Source organism: Pleurodeles waltl, chromosome 2_2 (genome assembly GCF_031143425.1).
Source record: "Pleurodeles waltl isolate 20211129_DDA chromosome 2_2, aPleWal1.hap1.20221129, whole genome shotgun sequence".
Taxonomy (NCBI): domain Eukaryota; kingdom Metazoa; phylum Chordata; class Amphibia; order Caudata; family Salamandridae; genus Pleurodeles; species Pleurodeles waltl.
The window spans coordinates 923,916,390-923,942,788 of record NC_090439.1 but is presented as its reverse complement, the minus strand read 5'-3'; the positions used below and the strand labels follow the sequence as shown (position 1 = coordinate 923,942,788).

Sequence of the window (26,399 nt, the reverse complement as noted above, 5' to 3'; positions counted from 1 at the left end):
GCTCGTTTCCACTATCCAGAGAAGTTGTGTTCCATTTCATGCTCCACTTTGTAAGCCGTATTTTTATTTCATGCTTCAGTTTTATTAATTATTATATGGGGCAAAATAATGTGTGTTGTGAATGGGCCATCGTCAAAAGTATATATCAGTACTGGAAGTAGTAATATAGGAGTACTGTTTTATGTGCTTTTATTTGTCTTCTTGAATTGGCCCAAAATATCCAACTCCCTATTATTAAATATGCATAGATGCACGGTCCTTTCACTTCATACTTATTGTATGTGACTATTCACTGACCATTCCAGTTTTATTAACCGTTTAGCAGTGGCAACCTGTACTTTAAGCTGGGAGAGGGGTAGTCGTGGCATAAACACACACAAAAACACTCACACTCATACATTAGTACACATCCATTCACAACATTCACTCCCAAATGTTCATGCAGGCACCAAATAAAATCATAGTTAACAGCATGCGTAGTGCTCTCCTTAGGAGATCCCTAGAGGGCTGAGACTGTTGCCTCCCCGCATCACATAGTCTTCGGAGGCCAGTGAGACTGCTGACCCCAGCCCACTCTGTGACGAGGTGTCTCTGACACTCCACCCTGGGCACTTCAGAACTTAGAACCGAGGCATCCAGGTCCAAAGCAATCAGTGATGCTACCCCTCTTCATGAGAGGGAAGGCCTCAAGGTGCTTTGCCAGGCTGAAGCGGTCACGCCCGCAGGAGTGTGGAATTTACTTTTATAGGTTTACGAACAAATATATTTTCCTTGTTTTGAGAGACATAGTTTTTTAACAAAGGAAGCTGATTGCATGAGCACATTGTTTTCGCCAAATCTGTCCAATTTTGCAGGGCTCATTTAGAAAATTAAGTAACAGATTCAGTAATGATATCTTCCTAGATTCCCTGGTTGTCTAGGAGTGATTCAGCAATGATTATGTTATGATCTGGTGTGGTAGTCATTTTAATAAAATCGAATGCCATGCCTGAGTGAATATATACAGCTTTTACTGTGAATTTCTGGATGTAGTTTGAAGGTACTTTCAATAACAAATTGTAATTGCAAAACTGGCAATTAAGCTTAGTTCTTTGTTATGCCTTTAAAGTATAAGGAAAACAGATAGATTTACAAATAGAATGTGGAGCATCAAGTTTTCAAAAAAAACATTAAATAGAGTGTACTAAATTAGATATGTAGCAGGTCCTGGCAGTGATCCCTCTAGTGGTAGCCTTTGTTACGTTGTTTTAGAACATGTGTGTATGTTCATTTTGTGTCCTTAATAACAGAGCACGAGTCATAGTAAGTTTGATAAATATGGCCAAGGAAAATGAGCATTTGTATTGGCATAGTTATGTAAAAGAAAAAACATGTGAAAAGAGACTAAAGTAAATGACATTGAAAATTGCCTTTGTGCTTCTCATCAGAAGTGGTAGATGGACTTTCCACGGGGTATTTCCTAAAGTAACTCTCATGACAAATGACCCAGTAATATACCATCACACTAGTAAAACATCCAGGCAGCCCTTGAGAACATCCATCAGTTATACAAGTCTGTCCTTTCTAGCATTAATGAACCACCTTTCCAGGCTGCAACACAACAAGTTCAGAACCTTAAGACATGGTATACTTTTTAAAGACTCACCCTTAGAAATACTATTATTTAACATCATTGTAGCTTCTACAATGCTAATTATCTTAGCCTTCAAAATGTTATTGGGACTGATGCTTCATACACCATTCTGTTGCAAATGTCTTTCCCTCCATGACTGAACAATTTTGACTTTTTAAGAGTCGGAGTGTGACTCTTGAGACTCAGGTTAGTAGTGAAGCTTAACCTGAATATTTCCTATAGTGAATGGGCATAACCAATACCATTAGTGAGAGAGAAGTGGGACTCTGGGACCTGCATACTGAATACCAGAGCCTTGCCCTCAGGGGCTCTGTTCATTGCTTGAGTAGTGCCGTATTTTGTGTTTGTAGATCAATACCTCTTTTTTCATTAAAACAAATATTTGACAGGACAATCATTTATTGCTGCTATTGAATGTATTTTGAGTTGTGAGCCCGTGTTCACCTCCTGCATCTATACCTTCTCATCCCATCCCCTAAGAAGCCTTGGACTACTCGACTCATGCTACTACAGAGAGTTAAGTGCTGAATGGGGTACTTGGCCCAGTTCCTTCTGACCCTTAGTAAGTCAGTCCGTGGGCCATCAGAACTAAAAGGCTTAAGTTCCTCACAGTTGGGCCCAGTATCTCCTGCCTGCCCTGTTGCCCTCTAGAAGTCCAAGGTGGTGTGCTTCACATGCACCTGCACCGTTTTCGTACCCACAATGTCCTGCAAACCTCCAACTTTGCTGCAAATCACACATTTTGTTTTACACATTTTTGTGATGGAACCTTCTGGAATATACAGGAATCCACAAACGTCCTACCACCCAGCATTTTTGCATCTATACCGATAAAAATTCTGCCCCACTTGTCAGCCTAAAACTTTTTTTTTTCAAAGTGCCCTTTTGTACCCGCTTTGGTTCCCCCTTAATTTCTACATGTTTTTGGCTCTTCCCTGTCACAGGCACTTGGCCCACCTACACAAGTGAGATATCATTTTTACCGGGAGACTGAGGGGAATGTTGGGTGGTAGGAAATTTGTGCCAGTGCGGTGATCCCACACAAAAATGTGGGAAAAAATGACATTTTTTTAGCTAAATTTGAGGTTTGCTGAGGATTCTGGGTAAGAAAACACTAGGGGATCCACGCAAGTCATACCTCCCTGGAGTCCCTCAGGTGTCTAGTTTCCAGAAATGTTTGGGTTTGGTACATTTCCCTAGATGGGTGCTGAGCCCAGGACCAAAAACGCAGGTGGCCCACCCTCCCCACAAAAACAGGTAGTTTTGTATTTGATCATTTTGATGTGTCCACATAGTGTTTTTGGGCATTTCCTTTCCGGGGCACTAGGCCTACCCACACAAGTGAGGTACCATTTTTATTGGGAGACTTGGGGGAACGCTGGGTGGAATGAAATTTGTGGCTCCTCTCAGATTCCGGAACTTTCTGTCACCGAAATGACAGGAAAAAGGGTTGTTTTGGGGTGAAATTTTGAGGTTTGCAAAGGATTCTGGGTAACAGAACCTGGTAAGAGCCCCACAAGTCACCCCATCTTTGATTCCCCTCGGTGTCTGTTTTTAAAAAATGCCTAGGTTTGCTCGGTTTCCCTAGGTGCCGGCTGTGCTAGAGGACAAAATCCACAGCTAGGCACTTTACAAAAAACAGCTCTGTTTTCTTTGGGAAAATGTGATGTGTCCACGTAGTGTTTTGGGGCATTTCCTGTTGTGGGCGCTTGGCCTTCCCACACAAGTGAGGTACCATTTTTATTGGGAGACTTGGGGGAACGCTGGGTGGAAGGAAATGTGTGGCTCCTCTCAGATTCCAGAACTTTCTGTCACCGAAATGTGAGGAAAAAGTGTTTTTTTGGGCCAAATTTTGAGGTTTGCAAAGATTTCTAGGTAACAGAATCTGGTGAGAGCCCTACAAGTTACCCCATCCTGGATTCCCCTAGGTGTCTAGTTTTAAAAAATGCAAAGGTTTGGTAGGTTTCCTATGTGCCGGCTGAGCTAGAGATCAAAATCCACAGCTTGGCACTTTTAAAAAAACACGTCAGTTTTCAATGTAAAAATGTGATGTGTCCATGTTGCGTTTCCTGTCGCAGGCATTAGGCCTACCCACGCGAGTGAGGTACCATTTTTATCAGGAGACTTGGGGGAACACAGAATAGCAGAACAAGTGTTATTGCCCCTTGTCTTTCTCTAAACTTTTTCCTTCCAAATGTGAGACAGTATGTAAAAAAGACGACTATTTGAGAAATGCCCTGTAATTCACATGCTAGTATGGGCACCCCAGAATTTAGAGATGTGCAAATAACCACTGCTTCTCAGCACCTTATTTTCTGCCCATTTTGGAAATACAAAGGTTTTCTTGTTACCTATTTTTCACTCTTTATATTTCAGCAAATGAATTGCTGAATACCCGGTAGAGAATGAAAACCCATTGCAAGGTGCAGCTCATTTATTGGCTCTGGATACCTGGGGTTCTTGATGAACCTACAAGCCCTACATATCCGTGCAACCAGAAGAGTCCAGCAGACGTAACGGTATATTGCTTTCAAAAATCTGACATTGCAGGAAAAAGTTAGAGAGTAAAACATGGAGAAAAATGGCTGTTTTTTTCACCTCAATTTCAATATTTTTTTATTTCAGCTGTTATTTTCTGTAGGAAAACCTTGCAGGATCTACACAAATGACCCCTTGCTGAATTTAGAACTTTTTTTATTTTTCAGAAATGTTTAGCGCTCCGGGATCCAGCATTGGTTTCACACCCATTTATGTCCCTAACTGGAAGAAGGCTGAAAGCACCAAAAATAGTAAAAATGGGGTATATCCCAGTAAAATTCCAAAATTGTGTTGAAAAAATGTGGTTTTCTGATTCAAGTCTGCATGTTCCTGAAAGCTGGGAAGATGGTGATTTTAGCACCGCAAACCCTTTGTTGATGCCATTTCAGGAAAAAAAAACACAAGCCTTCATCTGCAGCCCTTTTTTCCCCATTTTTTTGAAAAATACTAAATTTTTGATGTATTTTGGCTAATTTCTTGATCTCCTCCAGGGGGATCCCACAAACTCATGGTACCTCTAGAATCCCAATGATGTTGGAAAAAAAAAGACACAAATTTGGCGAGGGTAGCTTATGTGAACAAAAAGTTATGAGGGCCTAAGCACGAACTGCTCCAAATTGCCAAAAAAAAAGGCCTGGCACCTGAGGGGGAAAAAGCCTGGCATCGAAGGGGTTAATGACTTGCAGGAGTAGTCTTGCGTTGCATTCGGGTTAAAGTTTTAGCTAAGGAGTAGTAGTAGAATGAAATCATGGCAGTACAACTCAAAATTACATCCCAGTCTACAACATTGCTGGGCTGTTGCAGAGAATGATCGAAACTAACTCCCCTACATGGGGAACCTGTGTTTTTTTTACATTTTTGGTACATTTGCATCCTGGAAGGAGGCCTTATTTCCGGAAGACTGGCTCACCAACTCAAGCAACAAAACGTATTTATTATATGCACGGACATCAAGGGAAATGTTCTCCAAGTGAGGTAGTTTCAGAAATCGACCAAAAGATGGAATAATTGTAACCCACAGTGACTGTATTGAAATACTCCGATTTTTTTCAAATAAAGATTACAATATTTTTCTAAGAAATTTGAAATTAATACTGCAGGAATATTTTGTAAAATCCATAGCCTTTACATGCTCGTTTGTATTTTTCATGTTTAATTAGGATTTTTGAAAACATGTTTACTAAATTATCTTCGCTGCTGTCCTAGAACATTGTAAAAATCGCAAAAGAATCCGTCCTGGAAAAAAGTGGTGACAAAGAGTTGTGGAGGTTCCTGGAGATGTAAGAAGCTTGGTTTGATCACCATTTCAATTTACACCTACAAATCCTGGCTTTTGTCGAAAAGCACTTGAGGTGTCTCCGATGCGCAGTTTGCATTATGACCCTTCATCTTTTCGTGTTATTCATCTTTGTTCCCTGTTGAAAAGGTTAAGGATGTTATGAATGAATTAGTGAATAAACGATGGACTGACTACATTTGTCAAGGCAATATTCAACGTGTTGATAGATTGAACATTCAAATCAACGTCCAGGGTGACATAATATTGATATGGCTTAAGTACGGTGTAGCCTCCTCTTTTCAGATCTTTACCACTCAGATATTGTGCTAGATTTTCTTTCAGTTCTTTATTGGATACGGCTTGCAATTGTAAGTGTGTATAACAATTGTTTACAAATCCGCTCGCCCACGACATCCCTAGAGCCTCAAAACGAGACTCTGGGTCTGTAATCTGTAATCCAGGTGTGCGGCCAAGACTTTAGTCGGGATGATGCGGCTCAGTAAAACACACTCTCTCTGTTGATATATAAAATATTATTCCCCAAAAAATGTGTCCGCTTTTCCTGTGGATCGTCTGATGTCGAAATCATTTTTTTGTGCCTGGAAATGCGTCCATCATTATATCCGGCCATTGAAACTAAACTTGCTTATGTATATGTTTTACTGCCTTTAGGTAAATCTTGGAAGCAACCAGTATCTTTTTTCAGTGGTTGTAAATCCAGAAGAGATGCCATGCTTCTGTTTGCGGCACGACGTTGATGCTTTACTTTGGCAACCACGTTCCACCCAAGAAGACATGTGGCAGCACATCGCAACATTTAATGCTTTAGGTGTGTATTGTAGCATGTTGGCAGTTCGTTTACTTTTCATACTAACTTCTAAGTTATTGTTATACATTTGAACAATTTGGATATTATTTATTGATTGATTTGTTGACTGAGCAGATTTGGCTGAATTCGAATTTAAAGTGATAACGTTTTTCTTATGCCAGATAAAAATTCACATATGTACCTAAAAATAGACCCTTTGTATAACTCAACTTTAGAACGATGCTTTGTGACTAAAACGCCGTAAAAGTGTCAATACTTGCGTAAAGAGCGTTTAACAATCACCCGCTATAGGTTTTTTGTTAGTAGTCTTAAAGTAAAATTACTGAGCCAGACTCCTCTGACCTTCCCCCTACTCCGAGCCGCACAGGAGCTCACGATTTGTCATTTTTGATCGATATAGCTGAAACCCTACTCCAAATTCACAACTTTGTTCTGATGCCAGTATAGTTTTTCTCCAAAATACTGACGGCAGGTGTACATTGCAAAGTTATATTATATATTATTCTTCGCTCAAGCTTTTTAACTTGTGGTTAGCCAGATCCTTGGGCTTTTACTTTCTGTGTTTACTTACTCTCATCAGTCCTGCAAACCTCCAGTAATGTGTCACTGCACCTAACCCACAGAAAAGAGAGCACTGCTTCAAGCAACAATTACCCCCAGGAGCTGTCGGTAATACTCCACAACAGACACTCTCCACTTCATTCTCCATAGCCACTGCGTGCACAGCTCACTTTAGACCACCTGCAGAGTATAAAATAGGGAGTCTAATTGTTCACACAGTCGCCCCTAACAACACTCACCCACAGTCATTCTCTTTATCTATCATTGTTGGGGCAAACTACTCAAACTCATCCACAGCTCTTTCCAGAGCCGTTCTCCAGCCGCCCCTGCCGGTATTGCTAACCCATAGTCACACCGAGCGTGGCACACCCGCAGTCATCTCCTTGTCCAATTCGTCCTAATTTCTTTTACATTCTGTTATAGACTTTTCATTCTCCTGTTCCTAAAAAGTGCAGCAACATTTTCTCCTTTCTGATGAAAAATCTTCATTTTCAAATTTTCATATGTTGAGTTGTAATTTAAAAAGTATTTTTTCCAATCCTCTCACTTGGTTCGCCTTATTTGAGCAAGAATGCATGTGGTGGGGTTAAATGTATGTTCTGCCACAGTTGTGGTTTTCCAATGACTAATGTACGAAAACTTCAAAGGAATTAAAGGTATTTTATTTTTTCAAAATTGCATCATACTTATGGGGAAGACAAAAAAGCATCATGAATTGAAATTGAAAGTAGTTATGGAGATTCTTGGGGAAAAAAGGTTGCGAGCGGAAAACTCTAAATGTAACTTTAGATTATAAGAATAGTATACATATTTAGATGATGAAGTGGGGCGTGAGGACATTAAACCAAAGACAGCTTAATTCAAGCACTAGCAATGCTCTTGCACTAATGAACAAATATGATGTCAGAGCATTCATAGAATTAGCAGAATGATACTCAAAGTTTGTTAGAAACCTCACAGAGAAAATATATAGTTGCAAGCAGTTGTTAAAGATGGCACAGTTTGAGTGGACACGAGTCCCAGAATGATTTTGTCAATTTGAAAAATAACATTTGAGAGTCTCTGCCTCTTCAAGGACATGATCTGTTGAAAAAATGCATAGTCTCCACTGATGCCAGTGATAGAGGTAGAGGAGCAGTCCTGACACAAGTCGATAAGCAGAGTAAGGAAGTTATCATCGCCTTTTCTTCAAGATTATTGACACCCGCAGAAGAAAAATAATCCTTTATAGAAAGAGAAACACTACCATGTATTTGAGGTCTCAAACAGTTCCTTCAGTTTATCTGGGGATCTAATGTGTTTACATAAGACCGCAGACCATTGACAAAGTTGCTCACTGCTCAAGGGATATAATCAGCCAGGGTTGCAAGGATGTCAGTGCGGGTGTAGGATTTTAATTATAAGGTAGAACACGTGCCAGGAGTAAAGTACAAAGTGGCTTTTTTTTTATTTATTTTTTTGGGTGTCAATTCCAGTGAAGGGTTCCTAGCAATAAGTGGGATGATTGTTGTATAGCCAGTGTGTGTAGGAAGACTCAAGTGGAATTAGTGAAGAGGCCTGAAATAAAGAGTACAATTAAAATTAGGTTTTGATGAATGTAGAAAATTGTGGTCCATCTAAAAAAAATCATTGAATGGTGAAATTACTAAATTTGTGGGAAGGGTGAGAAGAATATGGAGTGTGGAAAACATGTTGGTGATATGAGGGAACAAGGTGATTCCTCCTGTGAGGGTAATGAGGGACTTTCTCATGTCATGAAAACAAAGAGAAGAGCGAAAACTGTCTATTGTTGGCCAAGTATTGATAAAGGAGTTGAGGGGAAAATCAGACATTGTATGGGGTGCATGAATTCTCAAAAGAGTCAAGTGACATTTACACCACCATTGTGTCCCTTGAGTTGCCCAAAAATGCCTTGGGAAAGAGTTGGTATTGATATAATGGGACCCTTACAATAAGAGTGGAGAAGTGAAATATATGCTTGTTATAACAGATTATTTTTTTTAAATGCCCAGAATGTGAAATTGTGAATTATGTCGATTATGTCAACTATTGTAGAGTTTTTCGATAATTTTCTTAAGAGGACTACCTAAGTACTTGGTGAGTGATAATGGACTGCAATTTGTCAAGTGAGGTTATCATCCTGAATGTACCAGAAGTGTTGAGAGATTTAACCGTGTGTTAAAGTGTAATCCGGTTTACGAGGAGCAGTCCACTTAACTGGGAAGCTGAAGTAAGCAAGTTAGTATGGGCATATTGCATAGCACCCGGTGAAGTGATGGTGTATAGTCCACTTACCATTATGATGAGAAGGATTCCCTTTAATAAGGATGTGTTTCTTTTTTAATTTTGTCAATTTGGCAGTGCAACCTGTACCTGACAAACACCTCTGATCCCTGGTGAAATCCATAGTATTCCTCAAGAGACTGTCCTGAACCTGACATTTCAAAATTGGCAAGTTGCGAGATTCCTCTCTCCACTGATGTACAAGGTCGCAATAGGAACCCCTAGTAAAACCCCCACTCAGCAGATGTGGAATCTGTGAGGTTCCTTTAGAGTGACCACATGTGCTCAATATTGGAAAGTGAATCCTTTGTATTACTGTAGTGTGTTTGGATGCAGGTGTGAAGGGTGCAGCCTCCAAGTGCTGCTGACCTCCGGCCAGGCATGCGTGCTTGTCAAGTGAGGGGTAGTATTTGGGCAATCCCTGAGCCCCCAAGTAGACGGAGACAGGTGACTACCACTAGGTGAGCTCATAACTGCATTGCAGTCCTTCTGTATTGCCTGGCCATGTAAATATTGAGTGATAAATTCAGCCACTGATTTTTGCATGGCACTTTTGTACCATCTGATTACCGCTTTCAGTACCTCCCCTTTATAATAAGTGGCTGGGTGCCAGTACTTTGGTTGATAGAGTAACTCCCTTTTGCCAAAGTTAAAAACAGTTTACTTTTCAAAATATTGTCATTCCTCTGTCGTCCAAAATGCTCTTAAAACTCCTTAGCCCATCCTCTCCCACCATGTTTTAGCTGATTATGCCACTGTGATGGTTAGGATATCTCGGTTTCAGAGGCCCAGATCTCATTAACCTAGGCAAGCCGCTGACAATGGCTTTGAATGAACTGATGTGGATTTGGCCTTACCTCTTATTACTACCAGACCTTAATAGACAGAGATTCAATTGATTGCAGAACCCTGGTTAAACATCTGTTAAAATTAGTACTAGTCACGAAATAATCTCTTCCCATTTAATTCTCTTCCTTCTCAACAGCATATAGTAGTGATCATCTAACTTGGTAAAAACGTATAGTCTGTTGTGCACTCACAATGCATTTAATGCTAGATTAATGACTGAACGTTAAATGTTGGTATCTTTTTTCATATTCTTATGTTTTTGCCCTTGATTTACAGATCAGTGTTTATTTGTATCTACATACGTTTACAGATGTTTCTAACATTATAAACAGAGTCGCTGTACATAAAAAAGCCTCACATTGAGTGAAAACCCCAAGTGCATAGAGGAAATTACATACATGAGGCATAAGAATTATACGAATGCGGGCTAGAGCATTTCCAGATTTAGTGCCAGGCAAGTGCTAGTTATCTTTAGTGTTTGCTAGATTGACAACTTTTTATCAGTACTAAACGAGCCAGTATACTGCCAGTTTTCCTGATCTTGTGGTGTAACTGTTCTGCTTCTGTGCTCTGCCTGCCTTCTTTGGGGCTCCAAGTACATGTGTCAAGTAGTTATGCAGTCTTTGAATTGGAGACAACCAAAACCCACAGGAGTTTTCTGAAGCTTAAGAATGTCGAACTCTGGTCCCCAAACCGAGTTGTTTTTGGAAGTGAACTGGTCCTGCTTGCAATGTTTGTGGTCACTGTCCAGAAACTGTATGCATTCACCCTAGCTTTGTGATAACAGTCCTGAAGCTACCTAGAAATGCCTTTATGGCACACTGTTATTACAGCAAAAGCATTAGCAATGTATGTGATTAACCCCTTAGCTGCTGGGCCTTTTCCCCCCAGTGCTGAGCCCTTTTTGGCTATTTGGGGTAGTTCGAGCTTAGGGCTTCATAACTTTTTGTCCACATAAGCTAACCACGCCAAATTTGCGTCCTTTTTTTCCAACATCCTAGGGATTCTAATGGTACCCAGAGTTTGTGGTTTCCCCTGGAGGAGACCAAGAAAATAGCCAAAATACAGTGAAAATTTTGTTTTTTCCAAAAAAATGGGAAAAAAGGGCTGCCGAAGAAGGCTTGTGGTTTTTTCCCTGAAAATGCCATCAACAAAGGGTTTCTGGTGCTGAAATCACTAGCTTCCCACCTTTCAGGAACGGGCAGACTTGAATCAGAAAACCACATTTTTCAACACAAATTTGGCATTTTACTGGGACATACCCCATTTTTACTATATTTGGTGCTTTCAGCCTCCTTCCAGTTAGTGACAGGAATGGGTGTGAAACCAATGCTGGATCCCGGAATGCTAAACATTTCTGAAAACTAGACAACATTCTGAATTCAGCAAGGGGTAATTTGTGTAGATCCTACAAGGTTTTCCTACAGACAATAACAGCTGAAATAAAAAAATATTGAAATTGAGCTGAAAACAACAGCCATTTTTCTTTATGTTTTACTCTGTAACTTTTTCCTGCGATGTCAGATTTCTGAAAGCAATATACCGTTTTGTCTGCTGGACTCTTCTGGGTTGCGGGGATATAAAGGGCTTGTAGGTTCATCAAGAACCCTAGGTACCCAGAGCCAATAAATGAGCTGCACCCTGCAGTTGGTGTTCATTCTATACTGGGTATACAGCAATTCATTTGCTGAAATATGAAGAGTGAAAAAGAGGTATCAAGAAAACCTTTGCATTTCCAAAATGGGATCAAGATAAGGTTTTGAGGAGCAGTGGTTATTTGCACATCGCTGAATTCCGAGGTGCCCATACTAGCATGTGAATTGCAGGGCATTTCTCAAATAGACGTCTTTTTTACACACTCTCTTATATTTGGAAGGAAAAAATGTAGAGAAAGATAAGGGGCAATAACACTTGTTTTACTATTCTATGTTCCCCCAAGTCTCCCGATAAAAATGATACCTCACTTGTGTGGGTAGGCCTAGTGCCCGCGACAGGAAATGCCCCAAAACACAACATGGACACATCCTATTTTTTTTATAGAAAACAGAGCTGTTTTTTTCAAAGTGCCTACCTGTAGATTTTGGCCTCTAGCTCAGCCGGCACCTAGGGAAACCTGCCAAACCTGTGCATTTCTGAAATCTAGAGACCTAGGGGAATCCAAGGAGGGGTGACTTGTGGGGCTCGGACCAGGTTCTGTTACCCAGAATCCTTTGCAAACCTCAAAAAGTGGCTAAAAAAAAAGTTTTCCTCACATTTCGGTGACAGAAAGTTCTGGAATCTGAGAGGAGCCACAAATTTCCTTCCACCCAGCGTTCCCCCAAGTCTCCCGATAAAAATGATACCTCACTTGTGTGGGTAGGCCTAGCGCTCGCGACAGGAAACGCCCCAAAGCGCAACGTGGACACATCCAAATTTTTTGAAGAAAACAGAGGTGTTTTTTGCAAAGTGCCTACCTGTAGATTTTGGCCTCTAGCTCAGCCGGCACCTAGGGAAACCTACCAAACCTGTGCATTTCTGAAAACTAGAGACGTAGGGGATTCCAAGGAGGGGTGACTTGCGGGGTTCGGACCAGGTTCTGTTACCCAGAATCCTTTGCAAACCTCAAAAAGTGGCTAAAAAAACAGGTTTTCCTCACATTTCGGTGACAGAAAGTTCTGGAATCTGAGAGGAGCCACAAATTTCCTTCCACGCAGCGTTCCCCCAAGTCTCCCGATAAAAATGATACCTCACTTGTGTGGTTAGGCCTAGCGCCCGCGTCAGGAAACGCCCCAAAGCGCAACGTGGACACATACAAATTTTTGGAAGAAAACAGAGGTGTTTTTTGCGAAGTGCCTACCTGTAGATTTTGGCCTCTAGCTCAGCCGGCACCTAGGGAAACCTACCAAACCTGTGCATTTCTGAAAACTAGAGACCTTGGGGAATCCAAGGAGGGGTGACTTGCGGGGCTCGGACCAGGTTCTGTTACCCAGAATCCTTTGCAAACCTCAAAAAGTGGTTAAAAAAACAAGTTTTCCTCACATTTCGGTGACAGAAAGTTCTGGAATCTGAGAGGAGCCACAAACTTCCTTCCACCCAGCGTTCCCCCAAGTCTCCCGATAAAAATGATACCTCACTTGTGTGGGTAGGCCTAGCGCCCGCGACAGGAAACGCCCCAAAGCGCAGCGTGGACACATACACATTTTTGGAAGAAAACAGAGGTGTTTTTTGCAAAGTGCCTACCTGTAGATTTTGGCCTCTAGCTCAGCCGGCACCTAGGGAAACCTACCAAACCTGTGCATTTCTGAAAACTAGAGACCTTGGGGAATCCAAGGAGGGGTGACTTGCGGGGCTCGGACCAGGTTCTGTTACCCAGAATCCTTTGCAAACCTCAAAAAGTGGCTAAAAAAACAAGTTTTCCTCACATTTCGGTGACCGAAAGTTCTGGAATCTGAGAGGAGCCACAAATTTCCTTCCACCCAGTGTTTCCCCAAGTCTCCCGATAAAAATGATACCTCACTTGTGTGGGTAGGCCTAGCGCCCGCGACAGGAAACGCCCCAAAGCGCAACGTGGACACATACAAATTTTTGGAAGAAAACAGAGGTGTTTTTTGCGAAGTGCCTACCTGTAGATTTTGGCCTCTAGCTCAGCCGGCACCTTGGGAAACCTACCAAACCTGTGCATTTCTGAAAACTAGAGACCTAGGGGAATCCAAGGAGGGGTGACTTGCGGGGCTCGGACCAGGTTCTGTTACCCAGAATCCTTTGCAAACCTCAAAAAGTGGCTAAAAAAACAAGTTTTCCTCACATTTCGGTGACAGAAAGTTCTGGAATCTGAGAGGAGCCACAAATTTCCTTCCACCCAGCGTTCCCCCAAGTCTCCCGATAAAAATGATACCTCACTTGTGTGGGTAGGCCTAGCGCCCGCGACAGGAAACGCCCCAAAGCGCAACGTGGACACATACAAATTTTTGGAAGAAAACAGAGGTGTTTTTTGCGAAGTGCCTACCTGTAGATTTTGGCCTCTAGCTCAGCCGGCACCTAGGGAAACCTACCAAACCTGTGCATTTCTGAAAACTAGAGACCTAGGGGATTCCAAGGAGGGGTGACTTGCGGGGCTCGGACCAGGTTCTGTTACCCAGAATCCTTTGCAAACCTCAAAAAGTGGCTAAAAAAACAAGTTTTCCTCACATTTCGGTGACAGAAAGTTCTGGAATCTGAGAGGAGCCACAAATTTCCTTCCACACAGCGTTCCCCCAAGTCTCCCGATAAAAATGATACCTCACTTGTGTGGGTAGGCCTAGCGCCCGCGACAGGAAACGCCCCAAAGCGCAACGTGGACACATACAAATTTTTGGAAGAAAACAGAGGTGTTTTTTGCGAAGTGCCTACCTGTAGATTTTGGCCTCTAGCTCAGCCGGCACCTATGGAAACCTACCAAACCTGTGCATTTCTGAAAACTAGAGACCTAGGGGATTCCAAGGAGGGGTGACTTGCGGGGCTCGGACCAGGTTCTGTTACCCAGAATCCTTTGCAAACCTCAAAAAGTGGCTAAAAAAACAAGTTTTCCTCACATTTCGGTGACAGAAAGTTCTGGAATCTGAGAGGAGCCACAAATTTCCTTCCACCCAGCGTTCCCCCAAGTCTCCCGATAAAAATGATACCTCACTTGTGTGGGTAGGCCTAGCGCCCGCGACAGGAATGGATCACACAAGGGTCAATGGTAGTCATTGCTTGAGGTCTACTGTTAACCCTGGAGTGATTCATTCCTGAAGCATGCACTAGGCGCAGGCACACAAGCGAGGTTGTGTTTTTATCAGGACAAGTGGGGAAACACTGGGTGGTAGGAATTTTGAGGATCCCTGCAGATCCCTGGACTTCTGCTCATTGAAATGCAAGGAAATGTGTTTTTTAAGCACATAATGTAATTTCAAGGGGATTCTGGGTGAAGGAAAACTGGTGAGAGCCATGCAAGTCCTGCACCCTTGGACTCCCCTGGTACTAGTTTGTTAAAGTTAACCCACCACTCACACTGGTTGGTTTTAGCACCACCAGAAATTATGGTTTCAAAGCATGATTACTTATCAAAGTATCTGAATATTGAAACCAAGCCTTCTGAAGGTGGGCCATAAAGCCGCGTCCAGGCACCAACCTCTTTATGGTCCATTCACACGCCATTCACGCACAACAAACAACCCTTTCATATCGCCAGCCACGGGCCCAATCCAATCAATCACTCCACTCACATTAACTTACCGCTGCCAGACAAGGGCCCATCACATTCACACGCCACAGAACGGAATAAGTTTGACTACATTTTACCACCTGTCAAGTAACTGCCTCCTTCTTCCTTAACATTAAAAAAAATGCATGCGTAACAAACCTTTACTAATGACTCCTGTGACAGCCACCTGAGGCTCAGGAAGACATGTTTTTGATGCGCCTTTAACGCACTCTCTGCGCTAAATCCAACTCCTTCCAGTTTGTGGATGCAAGTTGGGGGTGTCCGAGTATGCCGTACAAAGCGATTCCTCGAACTGAGTGTGCATATCTACCTTTGAAACTAAGGGAGACATGCTGGGGATTTCTCATGCTGTTACCTAAAGAGAAGGTCATAGGCTACCTGCCTCCTTCTTCCTTAACATTACCAAATGCATGCGTAACAAACCTTTACTAATGACTCCTGTGACAGCCACCAGAGGCTCAGGAAGACATGTTTTTCATGCGCCTTTAACACACTCTCTGTGCTAAATCCAACTCCTTCCAGTTTGTGGATGCAAGTTGGGGGTGTCCGAGTATGCCGCACAAAGCGATTCCTCGAACTGAGTGAGCATATCTACCTTTGAAACTAAGGGAGACATGCTGGGGATTTCTCATGATGTTCCCTAAAGAGAAGGTCATAGGCTATGGAAAAGGGTAGTGTTTGGTACATAGGGGAGTCCATGAGAACGTAGCATATGTCCCAGCCAACATTATGTGCAGTGATGTGACTATAATGCACTTATACAGCAAACTGAACATCTACTAAGTTCTGATGGAGGATGAACATGAAAAGCAGGTCAAATACTGACCTATACAAGTCATTCTCCTTCAGTGCTGGGATGGCACCAATGGGTTTGAATCCATAGGTGTAGATGATGCACATCTGTACTACCTTTACTATCTGCCTTCTACCTGTGCAATAACCCTGTGAAGGCACTCCTACCATAAGCTTTCCTTACCCATCCATGTCTCTGTTCTCATCAGAGTCCTGGCTAATCCTGTATAATAGCCAAGTGAACCTATACTAGTTTGTGGAAGCAAGTTGGGGGCTTCCAAGTATGCCCTACAAAGTGATTCCTCGAACTGAGAGAGCATATCTACTGTTGAAAGTAAGGTAGACATGCAGGTGAAGAAAGGGTACTCCATGGCAATGTGGCATATGTTCTGTCCACTAGTATATGCAGTAGGGAGAAGAAAATGCATGTTAATTGAACAGAACACCGACCACGCCAAAAGGAAGTCCATGATGAAGTAAAATTCTGTGGCTCCTTGCCTAACGAAGCAGTGGCCCATGGACGTTCGGTATCCATGCACTGCCACTGAAAGGATTACCCAACAGCAGCTCAACCTCAGTCGATTTCCCAGAACTTTGCTTTAGTATGATACAACGTAAAGCAAGTAGGGATACAGAGGCCTGGTTGTGATGGACACTGGGGACAGTAATACCGACTCTCCTGCCGCTTTCCATGCTTTGAGCACACTTTACAGCGACGACATGGACGATCCTTTTTGGGTGTTTTAGGTATGCGATCAGCAAAGTGTCGCTCCTGCAGCCTTGCCACATCCTCCAGAACATATGAGGTGGAGGCTGCTGCTTCTTCTGTAACAGCAGTGAGGCTTTCAATTACAGACAACTGGAAGTCAAGGAAAGTCATGAGTCTTCCTGTTGTTGTCTGACGGTAAACAACATACGCATTATATGTTGCCATCTGAATCAGGTGGGTAAACAGTTTCTTGTACCAAGGGCGAGTTTTACGACACGCATTGTATGGTTGAAGAACCTGGTCGTTCTTGTCCACTCCACCCATGTACTTATTGTAATCGAGTATACAGATGGGCTTGTGGACTTCGGCCATCTGACCCCAAACCGTGATGGGAGAAGTGCTCTCATCATGAATTGTAGTGAGCACGTATACATCACGTCTATCTAGGAACTTGACTGCGAGCAGTTCGTTAGAACGCAATGCAGTACTCTGTGATTTCTGGAGCTTCTTGCAAACAAGCTCCCGCGGGAATCCTTTGCGGTTACAACGAACTGTACCGCAGGCCACAGTGCCAGCTTTGTAGAGCTCACTGAACAGCTCTACTCCTGTATAGAAATTGTCCACATAAAGGTTATAACCTTTGTGAAGAAGTGGCTGGACAAGTTCCCATACAATCTTACCTGTGACCCCTAACACAGGAGGGCAACCTACAGGGTTTAGGGTAGAATCCTTCCCTGTATACACTCTCAGGCTGTACACATAGCCAGTAGAGCTCTCACACAGCATGTACAGCTTTATGCCATAGCGAGCTCTTTTGCTCGCAATGTACTGTCTGAAAAGCAGCCGTCCTTTGTACAGGATCAAGGACTCATCGACTGCTATATTCTTTCCAGGAGTATATATCTCTGGAAACCTGGCAGACAAATGTTCCACGACAGGCCGAATTTTGAACATTCTGTCATGATCTGGATGGTCCCGGGGCAATGCAGCAGAATTGTCATTGAAATGCAGCATGCGCTGCAGTAGCAAAAAACGATCTCTGCTCATGTATGGTGCGAAGATGGGAGTTACCCAAACCGTGCGAGTCGTCCAGTAGGACTGCAAGGTGGGTTTCTGTACTAACCCCATTTTGAGCGTAAGGCCCAAAAATATCTTCAACTCCGCCAGCGAAGTGGGAGTCCACTGGCGTGCCCTAGAACGGGGCCCTAGAGTGCCTCCGCGCTCCCTCAGAAATTGGTCTGCACGCAAATTTGTTTGCTGCACAACTTTCTGAAGAAAGTCAACATCCAAAAACAGATAGATGTAGTCGACTGGCAAAAAGTTAGCTGTATCGACTTTACATCCAGCGTCACCAGTAAAAGGTGGAATTTGGGGCTGAACCAAACAGGGGGGCTGCCAAGAGAGCACTCTCTCTGTGCTTGCGGCAGCAAGCACGTGCTCTCTGGGTTCGGCTAACCCAATGTGGTCCCGCTGCCCCGAATGTGCTTGCGAAGGGACAGCACGGATGTCGTCATTGTCTCCTTCAGACTCACTGGAAGAGGTGTCGTCAGATGGGACTCCGCCGACTGAAAAATCACTCCCAGAATCTGCCCCATTGTCCTCTCCCTCAGATGCTGTCTCAGTGAGTGCTGTCTCAGTCTCTGAGCCTACATCAGAACTGTCCTCCATAACCCGAGCTAGGGCTTGATCAGCAGTCATCCAACGAGACGCCATCTCTGCAACTGGCTAAACTGTCCCTCTAAATTGCTAGCCTACGTAGAAGGCAGATAGTCACAAAATTGCGTGTGCGTATGTTTGTTGTGTACAACAGGAAATGTCGTCACCTTACCTTCGCTTCTTCTCCAATTCTGCAGATTTTCTGAAAACACTGAAAAAAACAAAAAAAGAATGTATTACTTCAGCTTACCACACACCCTGTGCAACAGTCATTTTTGGTGCTCTGCCTCCCATTACCTCCTCTTCTAATTCCCTCAGTACTACCCAGCAAAAGTGCCACTCATATCTCCATAGTCCCCCTGGCATTACATTTGTTTTAAAGCGCAGGTAACGCTTGCCTTTACTAATCCACTCAGCTACTTTATGGCAACTGCCACTACAGAAAAGACATGCATGCATGTATATATATACATATATATATATATATATATATATATATATATATATACATATTGTGTGAACAAGATTCTCACCCCACTACACGAGGTTCAAATTGACATCTTTTATTGCAAGCAACAGCCACGTACGCGTTTCGACTCTCAAGGATTCTTGATCACAGTAAATGAGTCCCTCTTTTCTTTCATTGTTTATACTTGCGATAAAACATGTCAATTTGAACCTCGTGGAGTGCGGTGAGATTCTTGTTCACAAAATATTTTCGAGGTTGCTCTCCTCCATCACTGAGCACCGGCAGTGGAGTGCACTGCGCAACAGTCTTTTTAACCAATTTGTGTTGCATATATATATATATATATATATATATATGTTTAGAAACAAAGTGGTTGAAGGGTTGCTGGGCGGCACACTCCACTGCCGGTGCCCAGTGACAGAGAAGACCAATCTAGAAATTATCTAATGCCGAAAAATGTCACCACACTCCACGAAGTACAAATAAAAGTGTATTTTATTGCAGTCAATAACCACCAACGTGTTTCAACTCACCAAGGAGTCTTGATCACGGTCCTCGTGGAGTGCGGTCAAATTGTTCACCATTATAAAACAACACACACAAGAATAACAAGCATTTACAATGTAATGGGTCTCGCATCTGCTCGAGTTAGAGCTATTAGCGTTATAAACTCCTAACCCAACTTTTCTTGCCACATAAATTGATAATTGAAAGTTAAACTCTTTCACATAAGAGAGCCGATTCACAGCGCCCCGGCCACCATGAGCATCATGTGAAGAGTTACACAAAAGGAAAAGAAGTTCGCTCGCAGTTAAACATAACTGCAAAAGTGCACTTAGCCTTGTACCAGGGGCGATGGCCAAGGCGGTAACAAAACCTCCCCAAGGAGGGACAAAGGTAAATCATTTTCCAATGTCATCAAAGGATTTTTGAAGGGCAAGCCCACGAACGAGTGGTAGTGATGGGCGTGAGGTGGGCGTTGTTAGAAGCCCAGATACACACCAACAAGTCAGAAAAGCAGCACATGGATGCTGCAATGCTTGTCCTGAAAAAAAAAAAATATATATATATATATATATATATATATCTATATATATCTATATATATATGTGTATACATATATACACATATATATGAGAGAGAGAGAGAGAAAGAAAACACGACACTCATGTCACAAACCTTTTTTTTATACATGTGTGCTTGCCCTTGCCAAAGCACACATGTATAAAAAAAAATTGGCCCCATTGATGGTCACCCTAAGGGCTGACCAACAATTTTTTTTTTTTTTTCTTTTTTACCCTGGGGGGCGATTGCCCCCCCCCCCCCACCCAGGCAAAACTACATGTTTTTTTTTCCCCCCCCTGGGGTCGGCCCGTGTTCCAAGGGCCGACCCCGCCATTTTTTTTTTTTTTTTTTTTTTTTTTTTTTGAATTGTGGGGGGCGCGATCGCCCCCCAAAACTGTGTAAATTATTAATTATTGCCCCCGGGGGGGGCGGCCCGTTTACGAGGGGGCCGACCCCCCCAAAGAAGATCCCTGGTGCCTAGGGGCGTTTCCTGGCCGAGGATCGCAGCCGCGCTGTGATCCACGGCCAGGAAACGGTGCCAGGGAGGCATCGATGGAAAGGGGAGAGCCTCCCTTTTCCATTGATGCCTCCCTGGCATCTGGGGAGGCCGTTTTGGCCTTTTTTTCCCCACCGGAAAAGGAGAGAACGCTTACCTGCTTCTCTCCTTCTCCGGTGGGGAAAAACTGTGACGTCAGCGCGCCTTGCGGCGCGCTGATGTCATAAGGGGGCGGGAGGGGGGTGGGATGGAGACGCGGAAGCTCTTCCGCGTCTCCTACCGTGAAAAAAAAAAAAAATAAAAATCCTCCGGTGCATCGCACCGGAGGATTTTTAACCCCCTCCCTGGTGTCGGCCACTGGTCGTGACCCGCACCAGGGAGGGTGTGTGGGCGTCGGCCAGTGGCGGATGCCCGCACCAAAGGGGTTAAATCAGCCAAAAGAAAATGTGACCACTTTGATGATGGAGACGCCCACAAGCCCAAAACAGCCACAATCTGCTGGTCTAAAGAAGTGCTTTGGTAGTTCCGAGAAAATCATGGTCCACTAAGACTTTCCACACCTCTAGACTTTGTTTAGCATTACCTCATTCTCTGAGTGTGCCGTGGTGCAAATATTTCATATATATATATATATACACACACACACACACACAAAATATTGTTTATGTTTGGTATACAAACCCATTTATCATTGACACACCGTACTTATAATTCACATGTATACTTAAACACCTCCATCAACATAAATATAACTTGCGCACCTCCATACAGTCTTGTCAACAACACTACATTAACTATAACTTGCTACTGTACTGTACTGTACCATGCACTGTGTTCTGGCAAATCATGTAATTTCAGATGTCGTAAGTGCTGTTATTAAACCAATGATTTCACATGCTATAACTTCAGTAAAATGCATGAGTATAGCTAATGCATGGAGAAGGGGTGAGTTATAGTTAATTTAGTGTGGTGAGTGAGGTGACTGTATGGAGGTGCGCGAGTTATAGTAATTTGAAAGTTCTGCGTAAGTATAAATATGAGTGTAGGAGGCTGGACTGGCTCGTAGTGAGTACCAAGGAGTACTTGCACCTTGCACCAGGCCCAGTTATCCCTTATTAGTGTATAGGGTGTCTAGCAGCTTAGGCTGATAGATAATGGTAGCTTAGCAGAGCAGCTTAGGCTGAACTAGGAGACATGTGAAGCTACTACAGTACCACTTAGTGTCATATGCACAATCTCATAAGAAAATACAATACACAGTTATACTAAAAATAAAGGTACTTTATTTTTATGACAATATGCCAAAGTATCTTAGAGTGTACCCTCAGTGAGAGGATAGGAAATATACACAAGATATATATACACAATAGCAAAAATATGCAGTATAGTCTTAGAAAACAGTGCAAACAATGTATAGTTACAATAGGATGCAATGGGGAAACATAGGGATAGGGGCAACACAAACCATATACTCCAAAAGTGGAATGCGAACCACGAATGGACCCCAAACCTATGTGACCTTGTAGAGGGTCGCTGGGACTATTAGGAAATAGTGAGAGTTAGAAAAATAACCCTCCCCAAGACCCTGAAAAGTGAGTGCAAAGTGCACTAAAGTTCCCCTAAGGACAAAATAGTCGTGTTAGAGGGAAAATGCAAGGAAAACACAAATCAGCAATGCAACAACGATGGATTCCTGACTGAGGGTACCTGTGGAACAAGGGGACCAAGTCCAAAAGTCACAAGCAGCTCGGAGATGGGCAGATGCCCAAGAAATGCCAGCGGTTGGTGCAAAGAAGCTCTTACTAGGCTGAAGAACTGTGAATACTGCAGGAACGACAAGGGCTAGAGACTTCCCCTTTGGAGGATGGATCCCCCACGCCTTGGAGAGTCGTGCAGAAGTGTTTTCCCGCCGGATGGACGCCAACAAGCCTTGCTACACGCAAATCGTGCGTTTGGCGTTTTTGGACGCTGCTGGGGCCCAGGAGGGACCAGGAGGTCGCAAATTGGACCTGCAGAGAGAGGGGACGTCGAGCAAGACAAAGAGCCCTCACTGAAGCAGGTAGCACCCGGAGAAGTGCCAGAAACAGGCACTACGAGGATGCGTGAAACGGTGCTCGCCGAAGTTGCACAAAGGAGTCCCACGTCGCCGGAGACCAACTTAGAAAGTCGTGCAATGCAGGTTAGAGTGCCGTGGACCCAGGCTTGGCTGTGCACGAAGGATTTCCGCCGGAAGTGCACAGGGGCCGGAGTAGCTTGCAAAGTCGCGGTTCCCAGCAATGCAGCCCAGCGAGGTGAGGCAAGGACTTACCTCCACCAAACTTGGGCTGAAGAGTCACTGGACTGTGGGGGTCACTTGGACGGTGTCGCTGGATTCGAGGGACCTCGCTCGTCGTGCTGAGAGGAGACCCAAGGGACCGGTAATGCAGCTTTTTGGTGCCTGCGGTTGCAGGGGGAAGATTCCGTCGACCCACGGGAGATTTCTTCGGAGCTTCTGGTGCAGAGAGGAGGCGGACTACCCCCACAGCATGCACAAGCAGGAAAACAGTCGAGAAGGCGGCAGGATCAGCGTTACAGAGTTGCAGTAGTCGTCTTGGCTACTATGTTGCAGGTTTGCAGGCTTCCAGCGCGGTCAGCGGTCGATTCCTTATCAGAAGGTGAAGAGGGAGATGCAGAGGAACTCGGCTGAGCTCATGCATTCGTTATCTCAAGTTTCCCCAGAGACAGAGACCCTAAATAGCCAGAAAAGAGGGTTTGGCTACCTAGGATGGAGGAAAGGCTACTAACACCTGAAGGAGCCTATCAGCAGGAGTCTCTGACGTCACCTGGTGGCACTGGCCATTCAGAGCAGTCCAGTGTGCCAGCAGCACCTCTGTTTCCAAGATGGCAGAGGTCTGGAGCACACTGGAGGAGCTCTGGACACCTCCCAGGGGAGGTGCAGGTCAGGGGAGTGGTCACTCCCCTTTCCTTTGTCCAGTTTCGCGCCAGAGCAGGGGCTAAGGGGTCCCTGAACCGGTGTAGACTGGCTTATGCAGAATTGGGCACCTCTGTGCCCAACAAAGCATTTCCAGAGGCTGGGGGAGGCTACTCCTCCCCTGCCTTCACACCATTTTCCAAAGGGAGAGGGTGTCACACCCTCTCTCAGAGGAAGTTCTTTGTTCTGCCATCCTGGGCCAGGCCTGGCTGGACCCCAGGAGGGCAGATGCCTGTCTGAGGGGTTGGCAGCAGCAGCAGCTGCAGTGAAACCCCAGGAAGGGCAGTTTGGCAGTACCAGGGTCTGTGCTACAGACCACTGGGATCATGGAATTGTACCAACAATGCCAGGATGGCATAGAGGGGGCAATTCCATGATCATAGACATGTTACATGGCCATATTCGGAGTTACCATGGTGAAGCTACATATATGTAGTGACCTATATGTAGTGCACGCGTGTAATGGTGTCCCCGCACTCACAAAGTTCAGTGAATTGGCTCTGAACAATGTGGGGGCACCTTGGCTAGTGCCAGGGTGCCCTCACACTAAGTAACTTTGCACCTAACCTTTACCAGGTAAAGGTTAGACATATAGGTGACTTATAAGTTACTTAAGTGCAGTGTAAAATGGCTGTGAAATAACGTGGACGTTATTTCACTCAGGCTGCAGTGGCAGGCCTGTGTAAGAATTGTCAGAGCTCCCTATGGGTGGCAAAAGAATTGCTGCAGCCCATAGGGATCTCCTGGAACCCCAATACCCTGGGTACCTTAGTACCATATACTAGGGAATTATAAGGGTGTTCCAGTAAGCCAATGTAAATTGGTAAAATTGGTCACTAGCCTGTTAGTGACAATTTGAAAGTAATGAGAGAGCATAACCACTGAGGTTCTGGTTAGCAGAGCCTCAGTGAGACAGTTAGGCACCACACAGGGAACATATACATGCACACCTATGAGCACTGGGGCCCTGTGTGACAGGGTCCCAGTGACACATACATATAGGCCACAAACCTATGAGCACTGGGGTCCTGACCAGCAGGATCCCAGTGACACATAACAACCATACTGAAAACATGGTGTTTTCACTATGAGCACTGAGGCCTGGCTATCAGGATCCCAGTGAGACAGTGAAAACAGTGACAAACACCCTGACATACACTCACAAACAGGCCAAAAGTGGGGGTAACAAGGCTAGAAAGAGGCTACCTTCTCACACAACCCCCCCCAAACGAAGGACAATAAGGCTAACCTTGGCCAGTTGAGACTTTATTGTCTAAGTGGTGATAAGTAGAGAGTAGCTCTGCAATAGACTGGTTACTCCCTTTATCATCCACTATATGGTTACTTCCCTGTGGGGATGTAAACCACCCTGTTTGAAGTTTTTTAGCTAAGTAACAATGTGAAGATGTATTTTCAGAGTTTCTATCAGTAAGTTTTAGTTTAGAGCAGTGGGAATTGTCCACTGAACCTATTTGTAGTGATGGAAATGCCAGACAGGGATGCTGTCTCAGAAAAGCCATAGCTGGGCAAAAACTTTGTCCATATGGCTGGAAGAGAGAACAGGGATGCTGTTTCTCTTGGGTTGGAGCAGGGCAGGGATGCTGTCCTATCAGCTCCACACTAGGGCAGGGATGCTGTCCTAAGTGTTGTGAGGCAGTGCAGAGTTTCTGCACTAAAGTTTCTCTGGGAGGGTTGGAGGGATGCTCCATGTTAACTAAAATGGTGCTCTTTTTCTCACCAATGTTAGTTATCCCACAGAGAGGTACTTCCACCTCAGGGAGTCCAGCTTTGCTAGCTGATGATTCCCTTGGAACAGGTGCCACCCCAGGAGAGGTTTCTCCCACCACAGGAATAGTATCCTGAATGGTAGGGTGGTTAGGGGATACTGTGATACCCTTTTTACCTGTTGATGGAGAGGGATCCTGAGTTTTCAGGCCTTCTCTCCTTTGCTTTTTCATTTCACTTGAAATGAGAGGGAACAATTCCTCAGGGATGCCCAGCATGGCTGCATGGGCATAAAACTCTACATCAGCCCAACCTGAGGCCTCTAGGTCATTACCTAAGAGACAGTCTACAGGTAAGCTAGGTGATACCACCACCTGCTTAGGGCCAGTAACTCCACCCCAACTAAACTGGATTATAGCTAAGGGAAGAAACTTAGTGGAGTTATGGACATCAATAATCTTATACTGTTGTCCAATGATGTGTTGATCAGGGTGCACTAGGTTTTCAGTCACCAAAGTGAAACTGGCACCTGTGTCCCTGTAGGCCAAGGCCTCAACACCATTTATTGAAACTGTCTGCCTGTACTTATCCATTGTAAGGGGACAAGCAGCCAGTGTGGGAAGGCCAATGCCACTAGGTGTGACAGAAACTGTCTTGGGACTGATTACATCAGTTTCCACTATGGACCCATAAGTGAACCCAACTACACCCTTTGCTTGACTGTTGCCAGCAGTCCCACCACTAGTACCACTACTGCTAGGGGCACTAGAGCTTGATGTATTAGTGGTGGTAGGCTCAGGGGGTTTACCTGGACAGGACTTATCCCCTGGCCTATGGCCTCTGTTTTTACACACAAAGCACCAAGGCTTTTTAATGTGTGCAGGTTGGGAAGAAGAGGAAGAATTTGTTTTATCCCCACCCTCTGAAGAGTGTTTAAGATTTGAAGTGGGATCTTTGGTTTTACCCTTATCCCCATGCTTATCTTGAGATTTTTCACCATCTTTCTTCTTATTGCCATCTTTGTCACCCCCTGTATGAACTTTTCTGTTCACCCTTGTTCTGACCCATTTGTCTGCCTTCTTTCCCAATTCTTGGGGAGAGGTTAGATCAGAGTCTACCAGGTACTGGTGCAACAAATCAGACACACAATTATTAAGTATATGCTCTCTCAGGATTGTGTTATACAGGCTTTCATAATCAGTAACTTTACTGCCATGTAACCACCCCTCCAAGGCCTTCACTGAATGGTCAATGAAATCAACCCAGTCTTGTGAAGACTCCTTTTTGGTCTCTCTGAACTTTATCCTGTACTGTTCAGTGGTT

At 44.1% G+C, this 26,399-nt stretch overlaps 1 protein-coding gene across 2 annotated transcripts in view; it reads left to right on the top strand.

Annotated features, from left to right (window-relative positions):
- The window catches only part of NUDCD1 (NudC domain containing 1), a 556,518-nt gene that overhangs the window by 453,747 nt on the left and 76,372 nt on the right, over positions 1–26,399 (top strand). The window contains exon 9 of one of the 2 annotated variants that reach the window (XM_069220624.1): positions 6,123–6,279. The exons of the other annotated variant lie outside the window; for it this stretch is intronic. Within the exon in view, the coding sequence (XP_069076725.1) occupies positions 6,123–6,279 (157 nt within the window). The remainder of the gene's footprint in view (positions 1–6,122; positions 6,280–26,399) is intronic. 2 annotated transcript variants of the gene reach the window in all.